This window comes from Salvelinus sp. IW2-2015, linkage group LG19, assembly GCF_002910315.2.
Source record: "Salvelinus sp. IW2-2015 linkage group LG19, ASM291031v2, whole genome shotgun sequence".
Classification (NCBI taxonomy): domain Eukaryota; kingdom Metazoa; phylum Chordata; class Actinopteri; order Salmoniformes; family Salmonidae; genus Salvelinus; species Salvelinus sp. IW2-2015.
In genome coordinates, this window is record NC_036859.1 from 29,573,646 (window position 1) to 29,595,238 (window position 21,593).

The 21,593-nt window shown below is 40.6% G+C and overlaps 1 protein-coding gene across 1 annotated transcript; it reads right to left on the minus strand.

Moving 5' to 3' along the window:
• Positions 1-14,386: 14,386 nt before the first annotated feature.
• LOC111979383 (prostaglandin G/H synthase 2-like) lies at positions 14,387-21,244 on the minus strand. Its single transcript, XM_024009883.2, has 9 exons — positions 20,357-21,244; positions 20,018-20,134; positions 19,756-19,899; positions 19,365-19,508; positions 18,929-19,110; positions 18,463-18,793; positions 17,895-18,181; positions 16,746-16,893; positions 14,387-15,871 (listed from the first exon to the last, which is right to left on the minus strand). The coding sequence occupies exons 1-9, from the start codon at positions 20,415-20,417 to the stop codon at positions 15,462-15,464; spliced, it is 1,824 nt and encodes a 607-aa protein (XP_023865651.1). The 5' UTR covers positions 20,418-21,244; the 3' UTR covers positions 14,387-15,461.
• Positions 21,245-21,593: the final 349 nt, after the last annotated feature.

Consider the following 21,593-nt stretch of genomic DNA (forward strand, 5'->3'; position numbering starts at 1 on the left):
CGCCTGAGCAATCGGGGGAGAAGGCCTTGGTCAGGGAGGTCACCAAGAACCCGTTGGTCACTCTGAAAGAGCGGTGGAGATGGGAAAACCTTCCAGAAGATCAACCATCTCTGCAGCACTCAACCAATCAGGCCTTTATGGTAGAGTGGCCACTCCTCAGTAAAAGGCACATGACAGCCCACTTGGAATTTGCCAAAAGGAAACAAGATTCTCTGGTCTGATGAAACCAAGATTGAACTCTTTGGCCTGAATGGCAAGTGTCATGTCTGGAGGAGACCTGACACCATCCCTACGGTGAAGCATGGTGGTGGCAGCATCATGCTGAGGGGATGTTTTTCAGCGGCAGGGACTGGGAGACTTGTCAGGAGCAAGGTACAGAGAGATCATTKACGAAAACCTGCACCAGAACGCTCAGGACGTCAGACTGGGGCGAAGGTTCACCCTAAGCACACAGCCAAGACAATGCAGGAGTGGCTTCAGAGCAAGGACTTGAACCCGATCGACAATGCAGCGACACTCCCCATCCAACCTGGCAGAGTTTGAGAGGATCTGCAGAGGATCTGTAGAGAAGAATGGGAGGAACTCCCCAAATACAGGTGTGCCAAGCTTATAGCATAATACCCAAGAAGACTCGAGGCTGTAATCGGTTCCAAAAGTGCTTCTACAAAGTACTGAGTAAAGGGTCTAAATACTTATGTAAATGTGATATCAGTTTATTTTTTATACATTTGCTAAAATTTCTAAAAAAAACAGTTTTTGCTTTGTCATTGTGGGGTATTGTGTGTAGATTGATGAGGTAAAAATGCAATTTAATCGATTTTAGAATAAGGCTATAAATAACATAACAAAGGATGGAAAATGGTCTGAATATTTTCCAAATGCACTGTATGTAACTCAGTAACACCTTTGAAATTGTTGCATGGTGCATTTATATTTTTGTTCAGTGTAAATCAGTGGTGTAAAGTACTTAAGTAAAATACTTTAAAGTACTACTTAAGTATTTTGGGGGGGTATCTGTACTTTACTATTTATATTTTTGGCAACTTTTACTTCACTACATTCTGAAAGACAATAATGTTATTTTTACTCCATACATTTTCCCAGACACCCAAAAGTACATGTTACATTTTGACAGGAAAATTGTCCAATTCACACGCTTATCAAGTGAACATCCCTGGTCATCCCTACTGCATCTCTGGCAGACTCACTAAAACAAATTCTTAGTTTGTAAAATATGTCTGAGTGTTGGAGTGTGGCCTTTTAGCAATTCCGTTTACTTTTGATACTTAAGTATATTTAAAAACAAATAATTTTTTGGACTTTTACTCAAGTAGTATTTTATTACGTGACTTACCTTAATAGAAAATTACTAAAGTAAAAGTATCTTTAATTTTACTCAAGTATGACAATTTAGTACTTTTTCCACCACTGAGTGTAATTCACATTGTTGAATTGCATGGTACCGCTCCTAGTTTGGGAGATCTAAGCTGCATAGCCATTATGGCCTTAGTGTGAGTCTGTGACTCATGACATATTGTGCAGCAGGTTTGATCCCCTAATCCCTCTTCTTGTAACAACATGACTTTTTTGCTACCCCTCCTTTCATCCTTTAATTCCTTTAAATTCCTCCGTCATTCCCTATTCTTATGTTAGTCACGGCACATGTTTTATTTGACTCTTATCTATCCTGATGTTTAGTCACTTTACCCTGCCTTTATGTACACATTTACCTCAAATACCTCGTACCCCTGCATATTGATCTGGTACTGGTACTCCCTGTATATAGCTTCATTCTTGTRTATTTTATTCTGCTGTGTTCCAAGTTCTTTTTTACACTGCATTGTTGGGAAGGGAAAGCATTTCATGGTAAAGTCTACACCCGTTGTATTCATCGTATGTGACAAATACAATTAAATTTAATTTGACTGTTGTTGGACAGTCAATTTCCCATTCCACTAATCCCCCTCCTTAGCCAAGTCAGTCAGCCTTGACTATCTCTTCACACGCGAGTCTTTGGCCGTGTTCGAGAGCACCAAAACCGTGATATTTCATGGGTAACTGATCTACATATTATTTTGAGTAGGTATTTATGATGTAAGATGATTTGTAGATCCGTCAGTCTTGCCTCGCCTTTAAAGTCTGCTGCAATGTTGAACCCGCCCTTCGTGAGTGTGTGTGTGTGTGCGCAGGCAGGCATGCCTCTGTAAGGATGTTTTTCTGATTGATGATTAAGAAGATTATTTCCTTTTCTTAGTCAGATCCTTTCCAGTTTAGAAGTTATTAAGAAGAGACAGAGTCTTTTGACTGCACATGTCTGTGCCACGGTAGGTCATGTTGTCATCCCACTGGGCACAGACGTCAGTTCAACATCTAGTTTTGATTTACATTTGGTTGAGTTGTCAACTAACATGAATTCAATGTGAAATCAGCAAAAAAAATGGCACCATGTTCTTGAATTTAGTTTAAAAGTTGGGTGAAAGAAATATGAAATTCCCTTACCTTGATGATTTTTTCCGCGTTGATTCAACATCACCACATTGAATTTTTKGAAATGTTGACRTTGAAATGACACGGAAACAATGTTGATTCAACCAGTTTTTGCCCAATGGGATGCGTTCCAGCATCCTAAATGAATGTGATGGGAGAGCAAAAAAAACATTCCCCTACAACAAAGAGGCATTAGCAACTACTCTAAATGTTTTGTTGTGGTCAAAACCTACTGGTCTTGTACTAAATGTGCTGTGCCTGTAGGCACACTCAACCATTAGACCTATATTACATGACATTGATAAGGTGGCTCCAACATCTTAKGTAAATTATGAATTTCATTTATGTGACCACATACCTTTTCCCAAAAGACCATTACTAAATGCAGACTTTACATATTACTACAAGTTTATAATTTTACTTGGCTGGTGGGTTTCCAAACAGAACAGGTCCTCTGTAACTTACCACAGCTTCAGTGAGACCATGTTATTCCGTGGAATTTTATGGTCCTACAATTGAATTAGCTATGAAAATAGTTTGGAATCGTTTGGAAAATAGTTTAGTTTAATCTCAAAGGTAATTATCTTGCTTTGAATTGGAACCACGACTCTTTACAGGCTACACACTTCCAGCACTGGGTCCTTACCCACTGGTTGAATCAATGTTGTTTCCACGTAATTTCAATGAAATGATGTGGAAATTCCTCTACTAATGCCTCTTCCAACATTCAGAGATGCTTAGTACAACTTTCCCAGAAGAGCTGCCTGTAAGTGGACTGTGAGGCTCGTTGACATGCGCGAACACACACCCACACACCCACACACTCACACACCCACACACACACACATTGAGTTGAGTTTTTCCAGGTCTGTTATTGGAGGCATAACCACCCTGCAGAGCTCTTTCCAGTACATGACTCCTCCCATTCATTTCAAACATGCCTGTATCGGGTGGTTTCGTGCCTGGAAGCACATCTGACATTCCGACACCACATGTTTTCTTTACATCACAGATGAGGGAAAGTCTCCATCCCCCTCTTTCGCTTTACACATCCCCCTCCTTCGCTTTACACTGCTGGTTTCGATTTTATTTTATTAGGATCCCCATTCCATGATGACAGCAAGTCTTCCAGGGGTTCCAACACAACAAAAAAKACATTACAGACAGGTCCTCATACAGATAGACAGCTCAGTTGTCCATGTACAGTTGAAGTCCACTCCACAAATTTCTTGTTGACAAACTATAGTTTTGGCAAGTCGGTTAGGAGATCTACTTTGTGCAAGACACAAGTAATTTTTCCAACAATTGTTTACAGACAGATTATTTCACTTATAATTCACTGTATCACAATTCCAGTGGTTCAGAAGTTTACATAAATCAAATCAAATGTATTTATATAGCCCTTCTTACATCAGCTGATATCTCAAAGTGCTGTACAGAAACCCAGCCTAAAACCCCAAACAGCAAGCAATGCAGGTGTAGAAGCACGGTGGCTAGGAAAAACTCCCTAGAAAGGCCAAAACCTAGGAAGAAACCTAGAGAGGAACCAGGCTATGAGGGGTGGCCAGTCCTCTTCTGACTGTGACGGGTGGAGATTATAACAGAACATGGCCAAGATGTTCAAATGTTCATAAATGACCAGCATGGTCAAATTATAATAATCACAGTAGTTGTCGAGGGTGCAGCAAGTCTGCACCTCAGGAGTAAATGTCAGTTGGCTTTTCATAACCGATCATTAAGAGTATCTCTACCGCTCCTGCTGTCTCTAGAGAGTTGAAAAAAGCAGTCTGGACAGGTAGACGTCCGGTGAACACGTCAGGTTCCATAGCCGCAGGCAGAACAGTTGAAACTGGAGCAGCAGCACGGCCAGGTGGACTGGGGAAAACAAGGGTCATCATGCCAGGTAGTCCTGAGGATGGTCCTAGGGCTCAGGTCCTCCGAGAGAGAGAAAAAAGAGAAGAAAGAGAAATTGAGAGAGCATACTTAAATTCACACAGGACACCGATAAGACAGGAGAAGTACTCCAGATATAACAAACTGACCCTAGCCCCCCGACACATAACTACTGCAGCATAAATACTGGAGGCTGAGACAGGAGGGTCAGGAGAACTGTGGCCCCATCCGATGATCCACCCGGACAGGGCCAAACAGGAAGGATATAACCCACCCACTTTGCCAAAGCAAGCCCCCACACCACTAGAGGGATATCTTCATCCACCAATTTACCATCCTGAGACAGGCCGAGTATAGCCCACAAAGATCTCCGCCACGCACAACCCAAGGGGGGGGGGGGGGCAAACCCAGACAGAACATACACTAAGTTGACTGTGCCTTTTAAACAGCTTGGAAAATTCCAGAAAGGATGTAATTTAGAAGCTTCTGATAGGCTAATTGACATTTCAGTCAATTGGAGGTGTACCTGTGGTGTATTTCAAGGCCTACCTTCAAACTTAGTGCCTCTTTGCTTGACATCATGGGAAAATCAAAATAAATCAGCCAAGACCTCAGAAAAAAAATTGTAGACCTCCACAAGTCTGGTTCATCCAGACAATTTCCAAATGCCTGAAGGTACCACATTCATCTGTAAAAACAATAGTACGCAAGTATAAACACCATGGGACCATGCAGCCGTCATAGCGTCAGGAAGGAGACGCGTTCTGTCTCTAGAGATGAACGTACTTTGGTGGAAAAGTGCAAATTAATCCCAGAACAACAGCAAAGGACCTTGTGAAGATGCTGGAGGAAACCGGTACAAAAGTATCTATATCCACAGTAAAACGAGTCCTATATCGACATAACCGAAAGGCCGCTCAGCAAGGAAGAAGCCACTGCTCCAAAACGCTATAAAAAAGCCAGACTACGGTTTGCAGCTGCCCATGGGGACAAAGATCGTACTTTTTGAGAAATGTCCTCTGGTCTGATGAAACAAAATAGAACTGTTTGGCCATAATGACCATCGTTATGTTTGGAGGAAAAAGGGGGAGGCTTGCAAGCCGAAGACACCATCCCAACGTGAAGCACGGGGTGGCAGCATCATGTGTGGAGGTGCTTTGCTGCAGAGGGACTGGTGCACTTCACAAAATAGATGCATCATGAGGGAGGAAAATGATGTGGATATATTGAAGCAACATCTCAAGACATCAGTCAGGAAGTTAAAGCTTGGTCGCAATTAGTCGCAATTAGGTCTTCCAAATGGACAATGACCCCAAGCATACTTCCAAAGTTGTGGAAAAATGGCTTAAGGACAGCAAAGTGTCRAAATTTGGTTGTGCATCATCAGTTTCTCTTGTTTTGTCACTGACAATCACTCAATTAGCCATGTCAGCTGACAGTTTTTAGCTTGGTAAATTAGGATAGCCAGTTATCTAAACTTGTAGTAATCAAGGTCGAGGGGGTCAGGGGCCCTGACCTCCAGAGTTCTCCCATTGATTTTGTTAGTCACTCTCACTCATATCAATAACATGGCATAAGTCATGGCAAAATGTGTAGAATTGCAGGTAATTAGCTTTAAAACTGCAAACAATTCTCCCCACCCCATGGCAAAATGGGTAGAAATGCAGGAAATGTGCATTAAAACTGCAAAAAAATCTCTCTGCCCCACGGCAAAATGTGTAAAATTGCATGATATTTGTTAGAAAATTGCAACATTTTCTCTCCGCCCCATGGCAAAATTAGTAGAATTGCATGAAATGTGTTGTTGTCACGTTYGCTGGAATAATTATCGGACCAAACTGCAGCGCGATATGRTTTCTACATAATATTTAATTGAAAACGCACAAAACAACAAAGAAACAAACAAACAACGAACCATGACTACAGAGGTGCTACGTGCACTAACTCAAAACAATATCCCATAAAACACAGGTGGAAAAAATGCTACTTAAATGTGATCCCCAATTAGAGACAACGATAGCCAGCTGCCTCTAATTGGGAATCATACCAAACACCAACATAGAAAAACTAAACAAGAACCCCACATAGAAAATAATAACTAGAAAACCCCCCAGTCACGCCCTGACCTACTCTACCATAGAAAATAAGGGCTCTCTATGGTCAGGACGTGACAGTTGTACAATTTCAAAATTTTCTCTCTGTGTCCAGTTTTCTGAGGGTTAGAATATTCGAYCAATGTCCCACCAAACATACACAGAAAATGGTTGCCATGTTCTTAGAACATAAGATAATGATGTTCTAGGAAAGTTTAATAGGAACGTTGCCAGAAACCGGCCCTGATTGGTGAACCATCCATAGCTCTTTGTCTGTTTGCAAGGTTAAGGATACTCACACATAATGCTTTTAACTTACATATTTGAAACACATGTTTACATTGTGCGTTTATATAGTTATTATTATTCAACATGTCCTCACCTGGGATTTGCACTCACAACCTCTTGGTTCACAGGACTCATGCGATCTTCATGCTACGCCATCATGTCCATATTAGTTATCAGTATATATGACTAATCATTGATTTTATTCACTTATTTCAGCAATTTAAGGGTTTTCTGTATAGTTGTCTAATGTTGGTGGGGCATATTAACCTGTTTTAATGATACTCCTGAATCACTATGATCAATAAAATATTTTCTTGAGTGTACTTTTAAAAGAGCTGAAATTTACTTCAAAGTCCATTCACCCTATTGCTTACACCCATCAAATTGTTTCAGTGTCTAGTGAGGAGGGGGTTAGGTTTTCTTCTGGACAGAGCCTAACTACACTGGCCCATTAAGCACAAGTTAAGCACGATATCCCTTATTGGGACAGTGGTTAGGGCATTCGTCATTGATGCTGGTGGTCTGCGTTTGAGACCCCGATAGGGCAGTCACCCTACGCTCACATTCTTAGCAATATATGTTGATGTCATTATTGCCGTTTTGAATTGCATATATCGGACATTTCAATTGTTGATATAGAAATGTCGAATAATATTGGAAATATTATTAATGCATCTTTGTTAYGTATTTGTGGAACATTGGCTACCAGCTTTGTGCCTTTGTTCACGACCTCCAGATTACTTTTTAGGTTTGATGTGGTGTTTCTGGACAAGGAGATCCATGCTGCCTTTGCATAGTTTACATTTGACTAAAATTGTATTCTCTTTCTCATCGATTAACTCAAACTAATGGGAGCATTCCCACAAGGAAAAGGTTAAGCGGGGTAACTACACAGCTGCCATCTTTCTTAGATTTTCAGGTTTACGATAGCTAGTTGAAAATGAGTTAGCCTACAGCATGAATTCTGTCAGCATTAGACAAGGCTTTAAAAAAGACATAACACGCCGGTAGAGATATGCTTCTGAAAGTAATATGTGGGTTACTTGAAAAAGTAACTGTAATAATTTTACAATATTTTAAGACAGTAAGTCATTATATTACTCCGTTACTTTTAATATATTACCCCCAACACTGGTCCCAAGTGAATATTTAGCAATTTGTCTATTCCACATTAAGAGATGGAACTCTGTGTTGTGTATTGTTTTGGTAAAACTGGCATCATCATTGCTTAAATGGCAAATTTTAGACATCTTACTGTAAAAAAGTACAGTCATCATACTGTAAATATACACATTTCTGCTCATTTTGAGAATATGGCAACCATGTATGTATGGTATGTTTCGATCAGAATCAACACTACCACCTGGGCCATGATTCTATCAGAAGTAACACTACCACCTGGGCCATGATTCTATCAGAAGTAACACTACCACCTGGGCCATGATTCTATCAGAATCAACACTACCACCTGGACCATGTTACAGATAGAGATGCAATGACAAGTGCGATGTGATTCCTAATCAGAGACACATGTTTGTTCTATGTGGTGTGGATTTCAAAAAGACGACAGAGTTGTTCTCTTTGAGATGCTCAGTTATCTAGAATTCTACCGATTCCCTTCTTTCAATGAGAAAAACTTTTTTATTAGATCAAGGGTATATTCATTACGGAAACCGTTTAAAGTTTAAAAAACAAACTGATGCAAACAGAGCAAAACAAGAACAAATTCAGGTAGGTCCCTCCCCGTTACGTTTGCGAAATGTTTTGCAACATAATGAATACGCCCCAGATAGGTGTGTTGTAACTGTTGCCGAATAATGACATTAATATACAGTACCARTCAAAAGTTTGGACACTAGAAAGCCGGTCCCTTTGGACACAGATAAGATAGAACGCTGACAGTGTTCTGAGTTATACAGTTATAAGGAGGTTATAACATAGGTTGTTATACAGTACCTGATACCCCCTGATGTAACTCATCAGAAGACTCTGTGACTGGAAAAAGCTGTGTGCGCATAAGTGCTCCACATTCTGCGAGGCAATCTGAGATAAAGAGGAAGGGAGACATCATGTTCTGAAACTCACTGAAGCAATGTTCCATCCAACATGGCTGCCGCCAATCCACATCTCATGGTGCATTGCTTTGAATTGGATTGTCCATTCAACTTATTCGAATTCTATGGCGTATATATTGCATTGACATTGAACAGCCATGATTTGAATGGACTCTCAGTGGATATTCTGAGGGCAGCTCTGCCTCGAGGGCAGAAGGAATGTGATTGGTTGAAAGAAAGCTCAACAGTCAGTGGACAGAGCTTATTTCAGACACACATACAGTAGTTCATGCCAGGAATGGAACTGGTTATAAATCAGTTTCCATGGAGACAAAATCAAGGACTTCCTACTCTCCTTTATGACATCTCAATTAACATTATACTCTACAACATGGAGAAACCAGCTAGGAGAGGAAAACATGTCTTACCTTCTTCACCACAGGCCCACAATACAGTGGACTGTATTGCCATGGCACCACCTGTCCACAGTACAGAGGACTGTACCCCCATGGCAACAGCAGTCCACCTGTCGAAGCCACCTCCTAGAACACAGAAAGGACATACCATATAAGGAATTATGGATGAGTGTCTACTAACATTGATATTTCTAGACTTGAAGGTGCCATATTTCTCTCCTGGTGTGAAGACATACAGAGGGAGGCTCCTGTTGGTCTAGTTGACCTAGGTCTGCGTTGGCCCACAGACAGGCCACAGCCAGTCCCTTTTGATTGGTCAGGATCAGGGTTAAAAACATGGTTTAGTTTATTTAATGGGTTATGAGAATACTTTCAAGGCTTTCCATAGCTACATGATTTAATTTGGACCAAACAATTTCTAGTTGTGAAGATCAACCTATGCTAATTTAATTTTTATCTGCTGCACATTCAGTAACTGACTTCAGCTTACTATTCTCATTGTAAATCACCTGGACCTCTTCCTTGGGTTTGATGGTCTTCTGGGCCTTCTGATAGTAGAAGTAACCAGTGGCGGCTGCAGCTGCCCAGCCTTGTCTCATAGACTAGAAGTAACCTAGTAAATGTCAATCCGGCACACTCAAATTAGTATGATATGTTGCTTTTGGTATGGTTACATAAGACAGATGGTTACCAAAGGTTGCGAATTCGAATGTCATCACGGACAACTTTAGCATTTTAGATAATTAGCAACTTTTCAACTATTTAGTACTTTTTAGCTACTTTGCAACTACCTAGCACGTTAGTTAACCCTAACCGTAACCCTTTTAACTAACTCATCCCCTAACTTTAACCGTTTAACCTAACTCCTAAACTTAGCCCCAACCTTAACCCTAAATCSTTGCCTAGCTAACGTTAGCAAGCTAGCTAATGTCAGCCACCTAGCTAGAATTTGTAAAATATTATAGATTTCTGCAAATTTGTAACATATAATACGAATTGTAATTTGTAACATGTCATACAAAATGGGTGATGGACATCCATAAATCAATACATAATATACGAAACGTAACATRTCATACTAAAAAGAGTGTCTCTGATTTACGTACAGAATAATACAAAGTGCTCTGAGACCACATATACAGTGGGGCAAAAAAGTATTTAGTCAGCCACCAATTGTGCAAGTTCTCCCACTTAAAAAGATGAGAGAGGCCTGTAATTTTCATCATAGGTACACTTCAACTATGACAGACAAAATGAGAAAAAGAAATCCAGAAAATCACATTGTAGGATTTTTAATGAATTTATTTGCAAATTATGGTGGAAAATAAGTATTTGGTCACCTACAAACAAGCAAGATTTCTGGCTCTCCACAGACCTGTAACTTCTTCTTTAAGAGGCTCCTCTGTCCTCCACTCGTTACCTTGTATTAATGGCACCTGTTTGAACTTGTTATCAGTATAAAAGACAACTGTCCACAACCTCAAACAGTCACACTCCAAACTCCACTATGGCCAAGACCAAAGAGCTGTCAAAGGACACCAGAAACAAAATTGTAGACCTGCACCAGGCTGGGAAGACTGAATCTGCAATAGGTAAGCAGTTTGGTTTGAAGATATCAACTGTGGGAGCAATTATTAGGAAATCTCCCTCGATCTGGGCCCCACGCAAGATCTCACCCCGTGGGGTCAAAATGATCACAAGAACGGTGAGAAAAAATCCCAGAACCACACGGGGGACCTAGTGAATGACCTGCAGAGAGCTGGGACCAAAGTAACAAAGCCTACCATCAGCAAGGGCATTGAAGATGAAACGTGGCTGGGTCTTTCAGCATGACAAGATCCCAAACACACCGCCCGGGCAACGAAGGAGTGGCTTCGTAAGAAGCATTTCAAGGTTGGAGTGGCCTAGCCAGTCTCCAGTCTCAACCCATAGAAAATCTTTGGAGGGAGTTGCAAGTCCGTGTTGCCCAGCAACAGCCCCAAAACATCACTGCTCTAGAGGAGATCTGCATGGAGGAATGGGCCAAAATACCAGCAACAGTGTATGAAAACCTTGTGAAGACTTACAGAAAACATTTGACCTCTGTCATTGCCAACAAAGGGTATATAACAAAGTATTGAGATAAACTTTTGTTATTGACCAAATACTTATTTTCCACCATAATTGTTATTTTCTGGATTTTTTTTTCTCATTTTGTCTGTCATAGTTGAAGTGTACCTATGATGAAAATTACAGGCCTCTCTCATCTTTTTAAGTGGGAGAACTTGCACAATTGGTGGCTGACTAAATACATTTTTGCCCCACTGTAGCTGCCCACACAAATAGTTGGCAGCAGTCTGCAGCCTCCCAGTTGGGTCAGCAGAGAATTTATGATCCAAAGCTATGCACCAACCAAACCAGGCACTAATTACGCAACGCAAGCACTAATTGGGCAAATCTATTAAACACTGAATAGGGTGCTTATGTTCTGTTCCTTGTACACCCAGAAAGTTGGGCATTGTGAGTTAATGTGTGACAGGTAAGCTAGGCGTTAGGCTTACGTCCCAATGCACACAGTATGTCATCACAATACATTTTTTTGTGGCATGTTGTGTACAAACTACCATTAGGCTAGCCTGGGTGCCAGTTTGTATCTCTTTTGATAACTCCTTATGGAATTGTCATGTTAATGATAGGTTACGCCTACACATTTCTTTCCCCTTCTAAAATGACTACAGGCTCCTTAACTTTCAAGAAATCTTCAGTACTGACATTATTTCTCATGCCACTATTGTGATAGCATCTAGCACTGTGATGGGTTTCAAGCACAATAAATAGACCTGTCATGATTGATAGACTTGGTTTCATACCATAACATAGCCAAACCATCCACAAAACCTTTACCTGCATTTGACCAATATCAAAGTAACACAAATGAAATAAAATGACAATAAATTCCCATATAAAATTCTCAGGATTATAATGAAGTCCTTGTTGCTAATGGATTTGGATTGTTCACATTTTCCTTCCTGGCTGCTCACACTATTTAACTTGGTATGTGGCTGTGTATTCATTTCCTTTGTACATTTTACATTTTAGTCATTTAGCAGACGCTCTTATCCAGAGCGACTTACAGTAGAGTGCATACATTTTATTACATTTTTTACATACTGAGACAAGGATATCCCTACCGGCCAAACCCTCCCTAACCCGGACGACACTATGCCAATTGTGCGTCGCCCCACRGACCTCCCGGTTGCGGCCGGCTGCGACAGAGCCTGGGCGCGAACCCAGCCCAGCCTGGGCACGAACCCAGAGACTCTGGTGGCGCAGCTAGCACTGCGATGCGGTGCCCTAGACCACTGTGCCACCCGGGAGGCCCACTCGTTTGTCCAACGGTTTGTTGGCACTCAGTCTCAGTGGCTGAGCCAAAACTTCATAAACTAGAATCCAAGTTGCAAGTTACTGGTATAAACAGGGATTGACATTAAGCGTTGCCCTATTGGCTGGGGCAAGTCAACTGAGCAGTTGAGCTGTCACGCCCTGGCCTTAGTATTCTTTGTTTTCTTTATTATTTTAGTTAGGTCAGGGTGTGACATGGGGTTAGGTTTGTGTTTTTGTATTGTCTTGGGTGGTTTGGAGTGTCTAGGGGGATTTGTTAGAGTGTATGGGTTTGTGTTGAGTGGATGTGTCTAGAATAGTCTATGGTTTAGTGTATGTGTCTAGTCTAGTCTATGGTTGAGTGTAGGTGTTTAGAAAAGTCTATGGCTGCCTGATTTGGTTCTCAATCAGAGACAGCTGGTCATAGTTGTCTCTGATTGGGAGCCATATTTAAGGGAGCCATAGGCTTTAGGTATTTGTGGGAAATTGTCTATGTTATACGTTTGTAGCCTGTATGTGCACTACGTTCATAGCTTCACGGTCGTTTGTTTGTTTTGTAATAGTGTTTTGTTTTTGGTTCTCCTTCTTCATAATAAAAAGGAAGATGGCTTATTTTCCTAATGCTGCGTTTTGATCCGTCAATCCTCCACACGATCGTGACATGAGCCCGATCTGAGATTGCCCCATTTGGCCGGTGATAAAACAATTATAGTTAAAACAGCCAAACTGCAAAGAATTCCAGTAGCCTAAAACTTATATTTCTGGTTCCTCCCCATTGTTTAAGTGAAAGACAGACAATTTCTGGCAATTGTGCAAGTTGAGCCAGTACTGATCCAGTACTTATCTTTCTGATTCCTCCCCTACTGTATGTATAGGTGAACGCCAGGCAATATATGGCACTTCTGCCAGTAACAAGCATTTCACATTTTTGGACAAGCGATCTTCAACCAACCCAAAAAATACTCCTGATTTGTCAGATGGGCAAACACCTTTCAGACTTTAAAGTTAATCCCTGTATGAGTAAAGGAAAGTTTGAAATGAGTAAGAATGACAGACTACATTAAAGTGAAAGGGATGTTCTCTGTTCCCTTCTAAATCTATTAAGCAACAGCATCCTTCTAGCTAGTTTCATTAGAGTGGTCTGGGTATGAGATGAGTGTATGTGTGAYGTGGGGTAAGCCCACTCATTACAATGTTGATTTTTTTCTATTGTATTGCATAGTGTTGTGTCTACAATCCCAAGAATATTAGCCCAGAAAGACTAATGGTTCTTAATAAATAAAGCACTATAATAAATGCAATGTCAAATTTAACTTGTTTTATTCACAGGCAGATGGGTGAATTATTTTTTATATGCAACCATGTTAAAGGGGCAATCTGTGATTCCTACGTCCATTCTTACATTTTTTATTAATGATATGTACCCATTGATTCTTGAAGAATATAACTTATTAATTCCTCATGAGCTTTGTTCAATTGCCATACCTCATCTGTAAGCATGTTTAATTTGTTCCATTGTTGTTTAACAATGTAATAACAGTGTCTAGCCTCAAAACATGGTTAAAACTATCATTTTGATCTTATGGATGGTCAGTCCTTGCATCTATAGCCTTATCTATGAATTTAAGACTGGTTATACTTCTCCAGCCCCATCCCTCAGCTGTTTACCAAAAACTGGGGCAGGGTGTCCACTTTGTTGTTGTTTGAACTGCAGATTGCTCCTTTTATAACAGTAAAGTCACAATTTACATTCCAATTAAAATGGTATGGCACTTAAGAAAGCATTAAAAGACAATCAATTTATCAATAATTTTATTAGTGTGATTCATTTGCATTCATTCATTTCACTCTGTAATAATACAGTCTCACAAATATTCACTTCACACATTTGCAATAACATTATATTTGACMAAAAAAAAGACTGACAAATACACCCCAGCTGATTTTCCATGCGGTAGTTCAAGTTCTAGACAGACAAACAACATAAAAGTATTTCGGATAGGTCTTTGCTTCAAGCAAGGAGATACCTAGACAGTTGCACAACTGAATGCATTCCACTGAAAAGTCTTCCGCATTTAACCCAACCCCTTGGAATCAGAGAGTTGCGGGGGGCTGCCTAAATTGACGTCCACATCATCGGCACCCGGGGAGCAGTTGTTGTTGGGGGTTAACTGCCTTTCTCAAGGGCAGAATAACGACTGATTTTTCCTCCTTGCCAGCTCGGGGACTTGAACCAGCGACCTTTCAGTTATTGGCCCAATGCTCTTAACCGCCCCATGTAACTCCAAGTTTCACAGTGTATACAGAGAAAACTAACTTACTTTTGTTCATGTTAAGCATTACAAATTAGTAAACGGTTTTCATATTTAAAAACATAATCACGACTAAATAATCAACAATACACTAATAAATATTAAATACATAAATTAATAAACAATAAATAACTAAATAAGTCCCTCAAGGATTCCGCGATCCCAAATTATAATATTTATAAATTTGTCCAATCACTGCACTATTTCCTCATAAAACAGTTAAATCATCGAAATATTATTGCATACAAATTACCCATCACTGCAGTACAAAAAGAGGCCTGGCAATTTCAAATAATTACGCACATTTACCGCATAATATGGTTAAATTTAGCCAAATGTCAAATGTTCTCTCTCGTCAGTGCAGTTTTGCAACAAATTGGACAAAATAATTGCATATTGCCATGCTAAATGTCATAATTGCTGCAGCAAAATAAATCATTTTTGCTTGCAAATATAACAATAAAATCTTAAATACAGCAAAACAACCTAAAATGAGAGCAACTTTAGAACACTAGACACTGCTAAGTGTATTTGAATAAAACCTATTGCTTTAGCTCTTTAAAGCTCTGAAGTCCTTTCTTTCAGCAGAACACCTGGGTTCACGTCACTCGGGTGTGTCTCGCTTGCGTTGGCTGACGCCTGCTCAAACACTCTAAAAAAATCTGGCACTTGAAAAGACACCATAGGACAAGGACCTTTGACATTGCTGCACACCAGCCTCTCCAATGAAGCAGTGTTGACGATGTCAAAGCCCACAATCCCTCCGAACGTGCTGGGCATCCAGTATTCCGGCGAGCAAATGGGGTTTCCCAGGAGACCTTTCAGGGAATAGGGGGAGCCCATTTCGATCATAGTCTCCCCGAAGACAGAGTTAGGTCTGGGGCGCTCCACCAGAAGGCCTGGGTACAGCTCTACAGCATCCACTTCCCCATATAGACTCTCCAGCTCCGCAGCCAGCTCTTTCTCTCCTGCAACACCCACAGAACAACAAAGGGTTAATAAATCTAGCCTGCTAGTCACCAATGATGTATATACACCCTGGATTGCTGAAGCTATGTATTGGCCATTATAAGGCTTTGAAGCCACCAGTCGGCCATATTGGCACTATCAGTCATCTAGCGTATATACAAGGCATTGCTAGTCACACACGTCTATTAAATCCTTCACTCACAAAATAAAAAGTAAACAAACAACCCACTGGGCACAGACGTCAATTCAACATTGGTTCAACGTAATTTCATTGAACTTATGTGGAAACAACTTGGATTCAACCAGTGTGTGCCCAGTGAAAAGGTGCATGCTATGACAAGTCTGTGTTTTGGTCTTTATAGGAACTCAATGATGCAAGTATAGACACAGTACAGTTGAACCTTGTGTGAATCTCACGTGAGAGTGTAAATGTGTATGTGATCGTACGTTGAAGATTACATGTGCAGACTTCAATAATACACCCTCAGGGTATAATAGGCGGCAGCCACTCCCTGCCCACCCTCTATATCAGCAGCTGCCATGTAGGTAGTAACCATGCCAATAACAAAACAGCTGGGCTTGACTGAACCAATCCTGTCGCTTTWTCCAGGGACTACTTCAGTTGCCATGCACCTGTGCTTACTAAATGAAACCTTTCACCTAGTTAGACTGAGGATAAATAAATAGCAATAATAAAGGGACACTTCGGGATTTTGGCAATTAAGGCCTTTATGAGTCAGATGAACTCATGGGGATACCATTTTATGTCTCTGGAAAATGGTATCCACGGGCTCGTTCATCTGACTCTGGGAAAGTAGATACAGGGCTTCATTGACAAAATCCCGAACTATCCCTTTAAGATGTGTGTCTCACCTGTGAGATCCTCGAAAGAGGAGTAGGCCCTCATGTTGAAGCGTTTCCTGTAGGCGTTGAGGGACTGGTAACGCATGTCTCTGCTGTGCTCCAGGGCCTTAGCTGCCACGCCCACTACTGAAGGAGGCAGGTTACGTCCACCAGCCACCTGGGAACCAATAGGAATTAAGATTCATTAGTGGAGCTGTATCAGGAGTTTGGGAATTGTTCACTTAGGAAGGACTACCACGTCTAACATTAGGAAGGACTACCACGTCTAACATTAGGAAGGACTACCACGTCTAACATTAGGAAGGACTACCACGTCTAAACATTAGGAAGGACTACCACGTCTAACATTAGGAAGGACTACCACGTCTAACATTAGGAAGGACTACTACGTCTAATGTTTGAAATTGGATGTATACTGAGATTGAAAACACACCATTCCCCAACCAGCTCCGTTTATTTGTGACAAAACAGTTCTCACTTAGGCATCAATGAAATACTATTGCTGTAAGGATGTTCCAGTGTCGAGTGCCCACTACTCCCCATCAGTGGTGTAAAGTACTTAAATAAAAAATACTTAAGTCCTACTTAAGTAGGTTTTTGGGGTATCTGTACTTTACTATTTATATTTCTGACAACTTTTACTTCACTACATTCCTAAAGAAAAGTATGTACTTTTTACTCCATACATTTTTCCTGGACCGCAAATGTACTCTTCACATTTTGAATGCCCAGCAGGACAGAAAAATGGTCTAATTCACACACTTATCAAGAGAACATCCCTGGTCATCCCTACTGCCTCTGATCTGGTTGACTCACTAAAAACATGATTCATTTGTAAATGATGTCTGAGTGTGCCCCTGGCTATCAGTGAATTAAAAAAAACAAGAAAATGGTGCCGTCTGGTTTGCTTAATATAAGAAATTTGAAATTATTTTTACTTTTGATACTTAAGTATAATTTAGCAATTACATTTACTTTTGATACTTAAGTATATTTAAAACCAAATACTTTTACTCAAGTAGAATTTTACTGCGTTATTTTCACTTTTAATTGAGTCATTTTCTATTAAGGTAGCTTTACTTTTACTCAAGTAGGACAATTGGGTACTTTTTCCACCACTGCTTCCCATAGGACACCAATGTACACTAGACAACTCACCCTTCCAGCGATCTGCTTGGTGAAGGACTCCACCAGGTTGTTGATGCCGTGCTCTGTAACCAGGGAGTTGTTGAAGACAAACTGGGGGTAGGTGTAGGCGCGGCCCTCGATGTTGAAGGTGTCAGGCATTAGTGGGTGCCAGTGGTACAGGGTATTGAACTCAGCTGCAATACGGTTCTGGTACTGGAAGCGCTGGTTGAACAGGAGCTCCGGGTCGAACTTGAGCTGGAAGTGGTAGCCGCTCAGGTGCTGGACGTAGTCCTCGATCACGATCTTTATGGTCTCGCCTGCAAGGAAGGAAGGAAGGAAGGAAGGAAGGAAGGAAGGAAGGAATGCATGAGAAGGTTGGTGAGATATTGCTCAATAAATATCTGACACCCACTAAATATAGTGTTTTGATCTGTTTTACACAGAGCTGTTTTAATCTGTATGCATTGTACGGTTTCTAAAACACTCTCAAACATTGCCTCACTTTKATCATATACGATTCCCATTATAAGGACCTGAAGGATCTAAGACAGTACAGTAGGCACAGTAGGTGTGTCCAGTTTTAGTACTGATAACTCACCAATTAGGATGAGGCGTGTGGTCTGGAAAATGCGTTCGTCGTCCCATTCGGGATGCTCCTGCATCATGACGTCACAGACGCGGTTGTGCTCTCTCAGCCAGATGGTGGCGTACATCATGAGACCGGGGACCAGGCCGAAAAGCTCGTGGCCCACAGCGAAGCGGTGCTCCTCGAGCACGTGGGGTGGATAGTGCATCTCGACCCCAACCTCCCTTACCAATGGGGGGTAGACCTCGCCATTCACAACCTGATACTTCAGTTTGCCATTCTTGAACTGCCTCAGCTTGTGCTGTCTCTCCAGAGTGTCTCCATAGACATGGTGTAAGTCCACCTGAAACACAGAGGTAAAGAGTGAGTCCAAACATACACTCCAAGCCTAGAAGTTAAAGTCAACCATGAAACAAAATGGAAAAATATTTTCAGATGACAGACCCACTATTGGTTGTGTATTGTAAATTAGACTTACGCCATGGCCCAAGGCTTTGGTGAAAGCTGGTCCTTTCTTGAAGTCTGATTTGAAGAACTGGTGGGTGAAGTGCTGGGCGAAGAAGGCGAACATAAGATTGGAACCCTGAGGATCCGGAATGAACCGCTTCCTCAACATAACCTTCTCCACCACAAGCTTGGCATCTGGAAGCACGGCTCTTCCTATAAGGAGAAGGAGCRATGTTAGCAAAATACTTGGGGTCCTACCTCAACAAAATCTTTATTCGGTTACTAACGACAGTTACAATTATGTTAATTCGACTGCCATATCGTTCAGCCTCGTCTTGGAAACTTCAGAAGGCTGTGACTTTCGACTGGTGGGAATGATTTAGAAACCGGTCTGAAGTTAATTTCTACGGCTTCCATGCTCTTAGAAAAGGAATCCCAAAAGACTGGTTAGGAGGGAGCTCACTTACCTGCAGTTCCCATAGGTGTAGGACAGCCCTTTGGCAATGGGGGAAGGGTCCGTGTATAGTAAGACAGGTTGGAGTAAGCTTCCCAGCTCTTGTAGCCATAATCAGAATTGTAAGTCGGTGGGCTGTCCACCAAATGTGAGCGGGCTATTAAATAGAGAGGCAGAGAGCAACATTATTTAATTTGTTCAGAAACTGAGCTAATAATGTAATCAGTCAGTTTTTCTTACATTAAATTTAACAGAAAAATATTTATAATGTATTTTTTCACTCATATTTCGTTAATTTCTTTCTTTATCTCCACCCTTCCCATATCAGTAAATATCATACAGGTATATCCAAATAATACATTGACTCAACAGTCTTTCAAAAATGTGATATTATTTCAACTTACATGTCAAGACATAGCTCATGATAGCATTTCTCACGAAAGTGATCTTGTTGATGACATTCCACACCCCTTTGTAGTGTGTAAGGAAGTAGTGCACAGTGTTCGGGGCTGGTTTCAATGATATCTTTATCCATGTTAGGAATTCAGCTGCAGAGTGGAGAGGGAGTAAGAAATATTTATAATAACAATATCGAATACTCCTCGTGAATAATGATATACATAATATCGATGGAATTTGTATTAGACCTAAAAATGTTTCACTTACGAGTTGTGCAGTTCTTTCCATAATATCCAGTTCTTGTGCATTCACACTCATAGTCGTCGAAGCCTTTTGAATTACATAAGCCCCTATTTTCACATGGTTGTGCACAGCAAGGGTCCACTGAAAATATATTGCAAAAGTTTAGAAGGCTATACAATGTTGTATTATTGTATCCATTCATCTCTTTTTTCCATTACAAACATTCGAATTTGTATTAAAGCAATTCAGATAAATCGATAACAGTTTATGTAAAAGTATAATTATAAACTATTATTAATAAGCCATATACAATATTTTCACAAAATAATATACTTATAAGAGTATCAAAATAAATATTCTCACCTCCTTCGCAGAAATAGATCCAGACGTTAGAGAGCAAAACAACGCAGATTACTTTATTCATTCCGAAAGATTCTATTGAATCGCAATCCGGTGTAAAAGTCCAGCCGACTACAGCTCACACCTGGTGACAGTGATTCTGAAATTCTTGGATGCCCGCTCCATATTTATGTACGACGCTCATTCCAAGCTCTTGCGCAAACTATTACGCTAATAAAGTCAGGGGAACCGGCCAGGACCAGAGGTGAGCGGAAAAATTGGACCAATCATCTTCCTCATGGAGGAATTTGGACTATTCTGAATCCAGTTAACATTGACATCCACACAGTGTGGTCATTTAAACAATAAAATACACGTTTCTGTATTTACAGTGTATTCAATCACTGTARCCAACATCAGGTTGTCTTCTTTTTTTATTATATTGTATAAAGATTGATAACAAAAGTAACACATTTTCTAAAGACTAATCCAAAATCGATAAGTGAAGGCGCAGGAGGCAAAATAAAAAACAGGAAAAACAGGAAACCGTCTCCACACACTTCTTGTCAGATGCAAATTTCTTACAAAAAGCTTTCGGTCAGTCGACCTCATCAGAGCATATCTCCACAAGCAATAGGGACAGTCTTCCAAGGCAATTACCAGTAAATTAAGGCGATCGTTGTTCGTGCAAACTATATATGGACGGTGGGAAGAATTTATTGTCATTTGGCGCCAACATGTGGCCAAATGTGTCATGGTGTTGTAATTACCGACTGGACAATGAATGAAAGTAGAATGACTGACTGTCGAGGTTACAAAAAAGTATGTAATTTGTCTTTTACGTCCTTAATAGCTAACCTATTTTGTTGTTATGTTATTTTTAGTTATTTGAATACTTACTTGCAAGAGTTAGTAACACCTGTTTATGAGTGAAATATGAACTAAACGCAACATGCAACAATTTCAAAGATTTTACATTTACATTTAAGTCATTTAGCAGACGCTCTGAGTTACAGTGCATATGAGGAAATCAGTCAATTGAAATAAGTAAATTAGRCCCTAATCTATGGATTTCACATGACTGGGAATAYAGATATGCATCTGATGGTAACAGATACCTTAAAAAAACGTTGCCTCACAATGGGCCTCAGGATCTCGTCACATTATTTCTGTGTATTCAAATTGTCTTCGATAAAATGTGTTGTAGCTTATGCCTGCCCGTACCGCAACCCTGGGGCACTCTGTTCACAACATTAACATC

What these genes read in the sequence shown, in the direction of transcription:
- LOC111979383 (XM_024009883.2), bottom strand. Translation starts at nt 20,417, where the DNA reads ATGAATAAAGTAATCTGCGTTGTTTTGCTCTCTAACGTCTGGATCTAT. An exon ending in TGGAAAGAACTGCACAACTC is followed by an intron (nt 19,900 to 20,017) that starts GTAAGTGAAACA and finishes TCCACTCTGCAG; the next exon opens with CTGAATTCCTAACATGGATA. An exon ending in CCAAAGCCTTGGGCCATGGC is followed by an intron (nt 18,794 to 18,928) that starts GTAAGTCTAATT and finishes TCTGTGTTTCAG; the next exon opens with GTGGACTTACACCATGTCTA.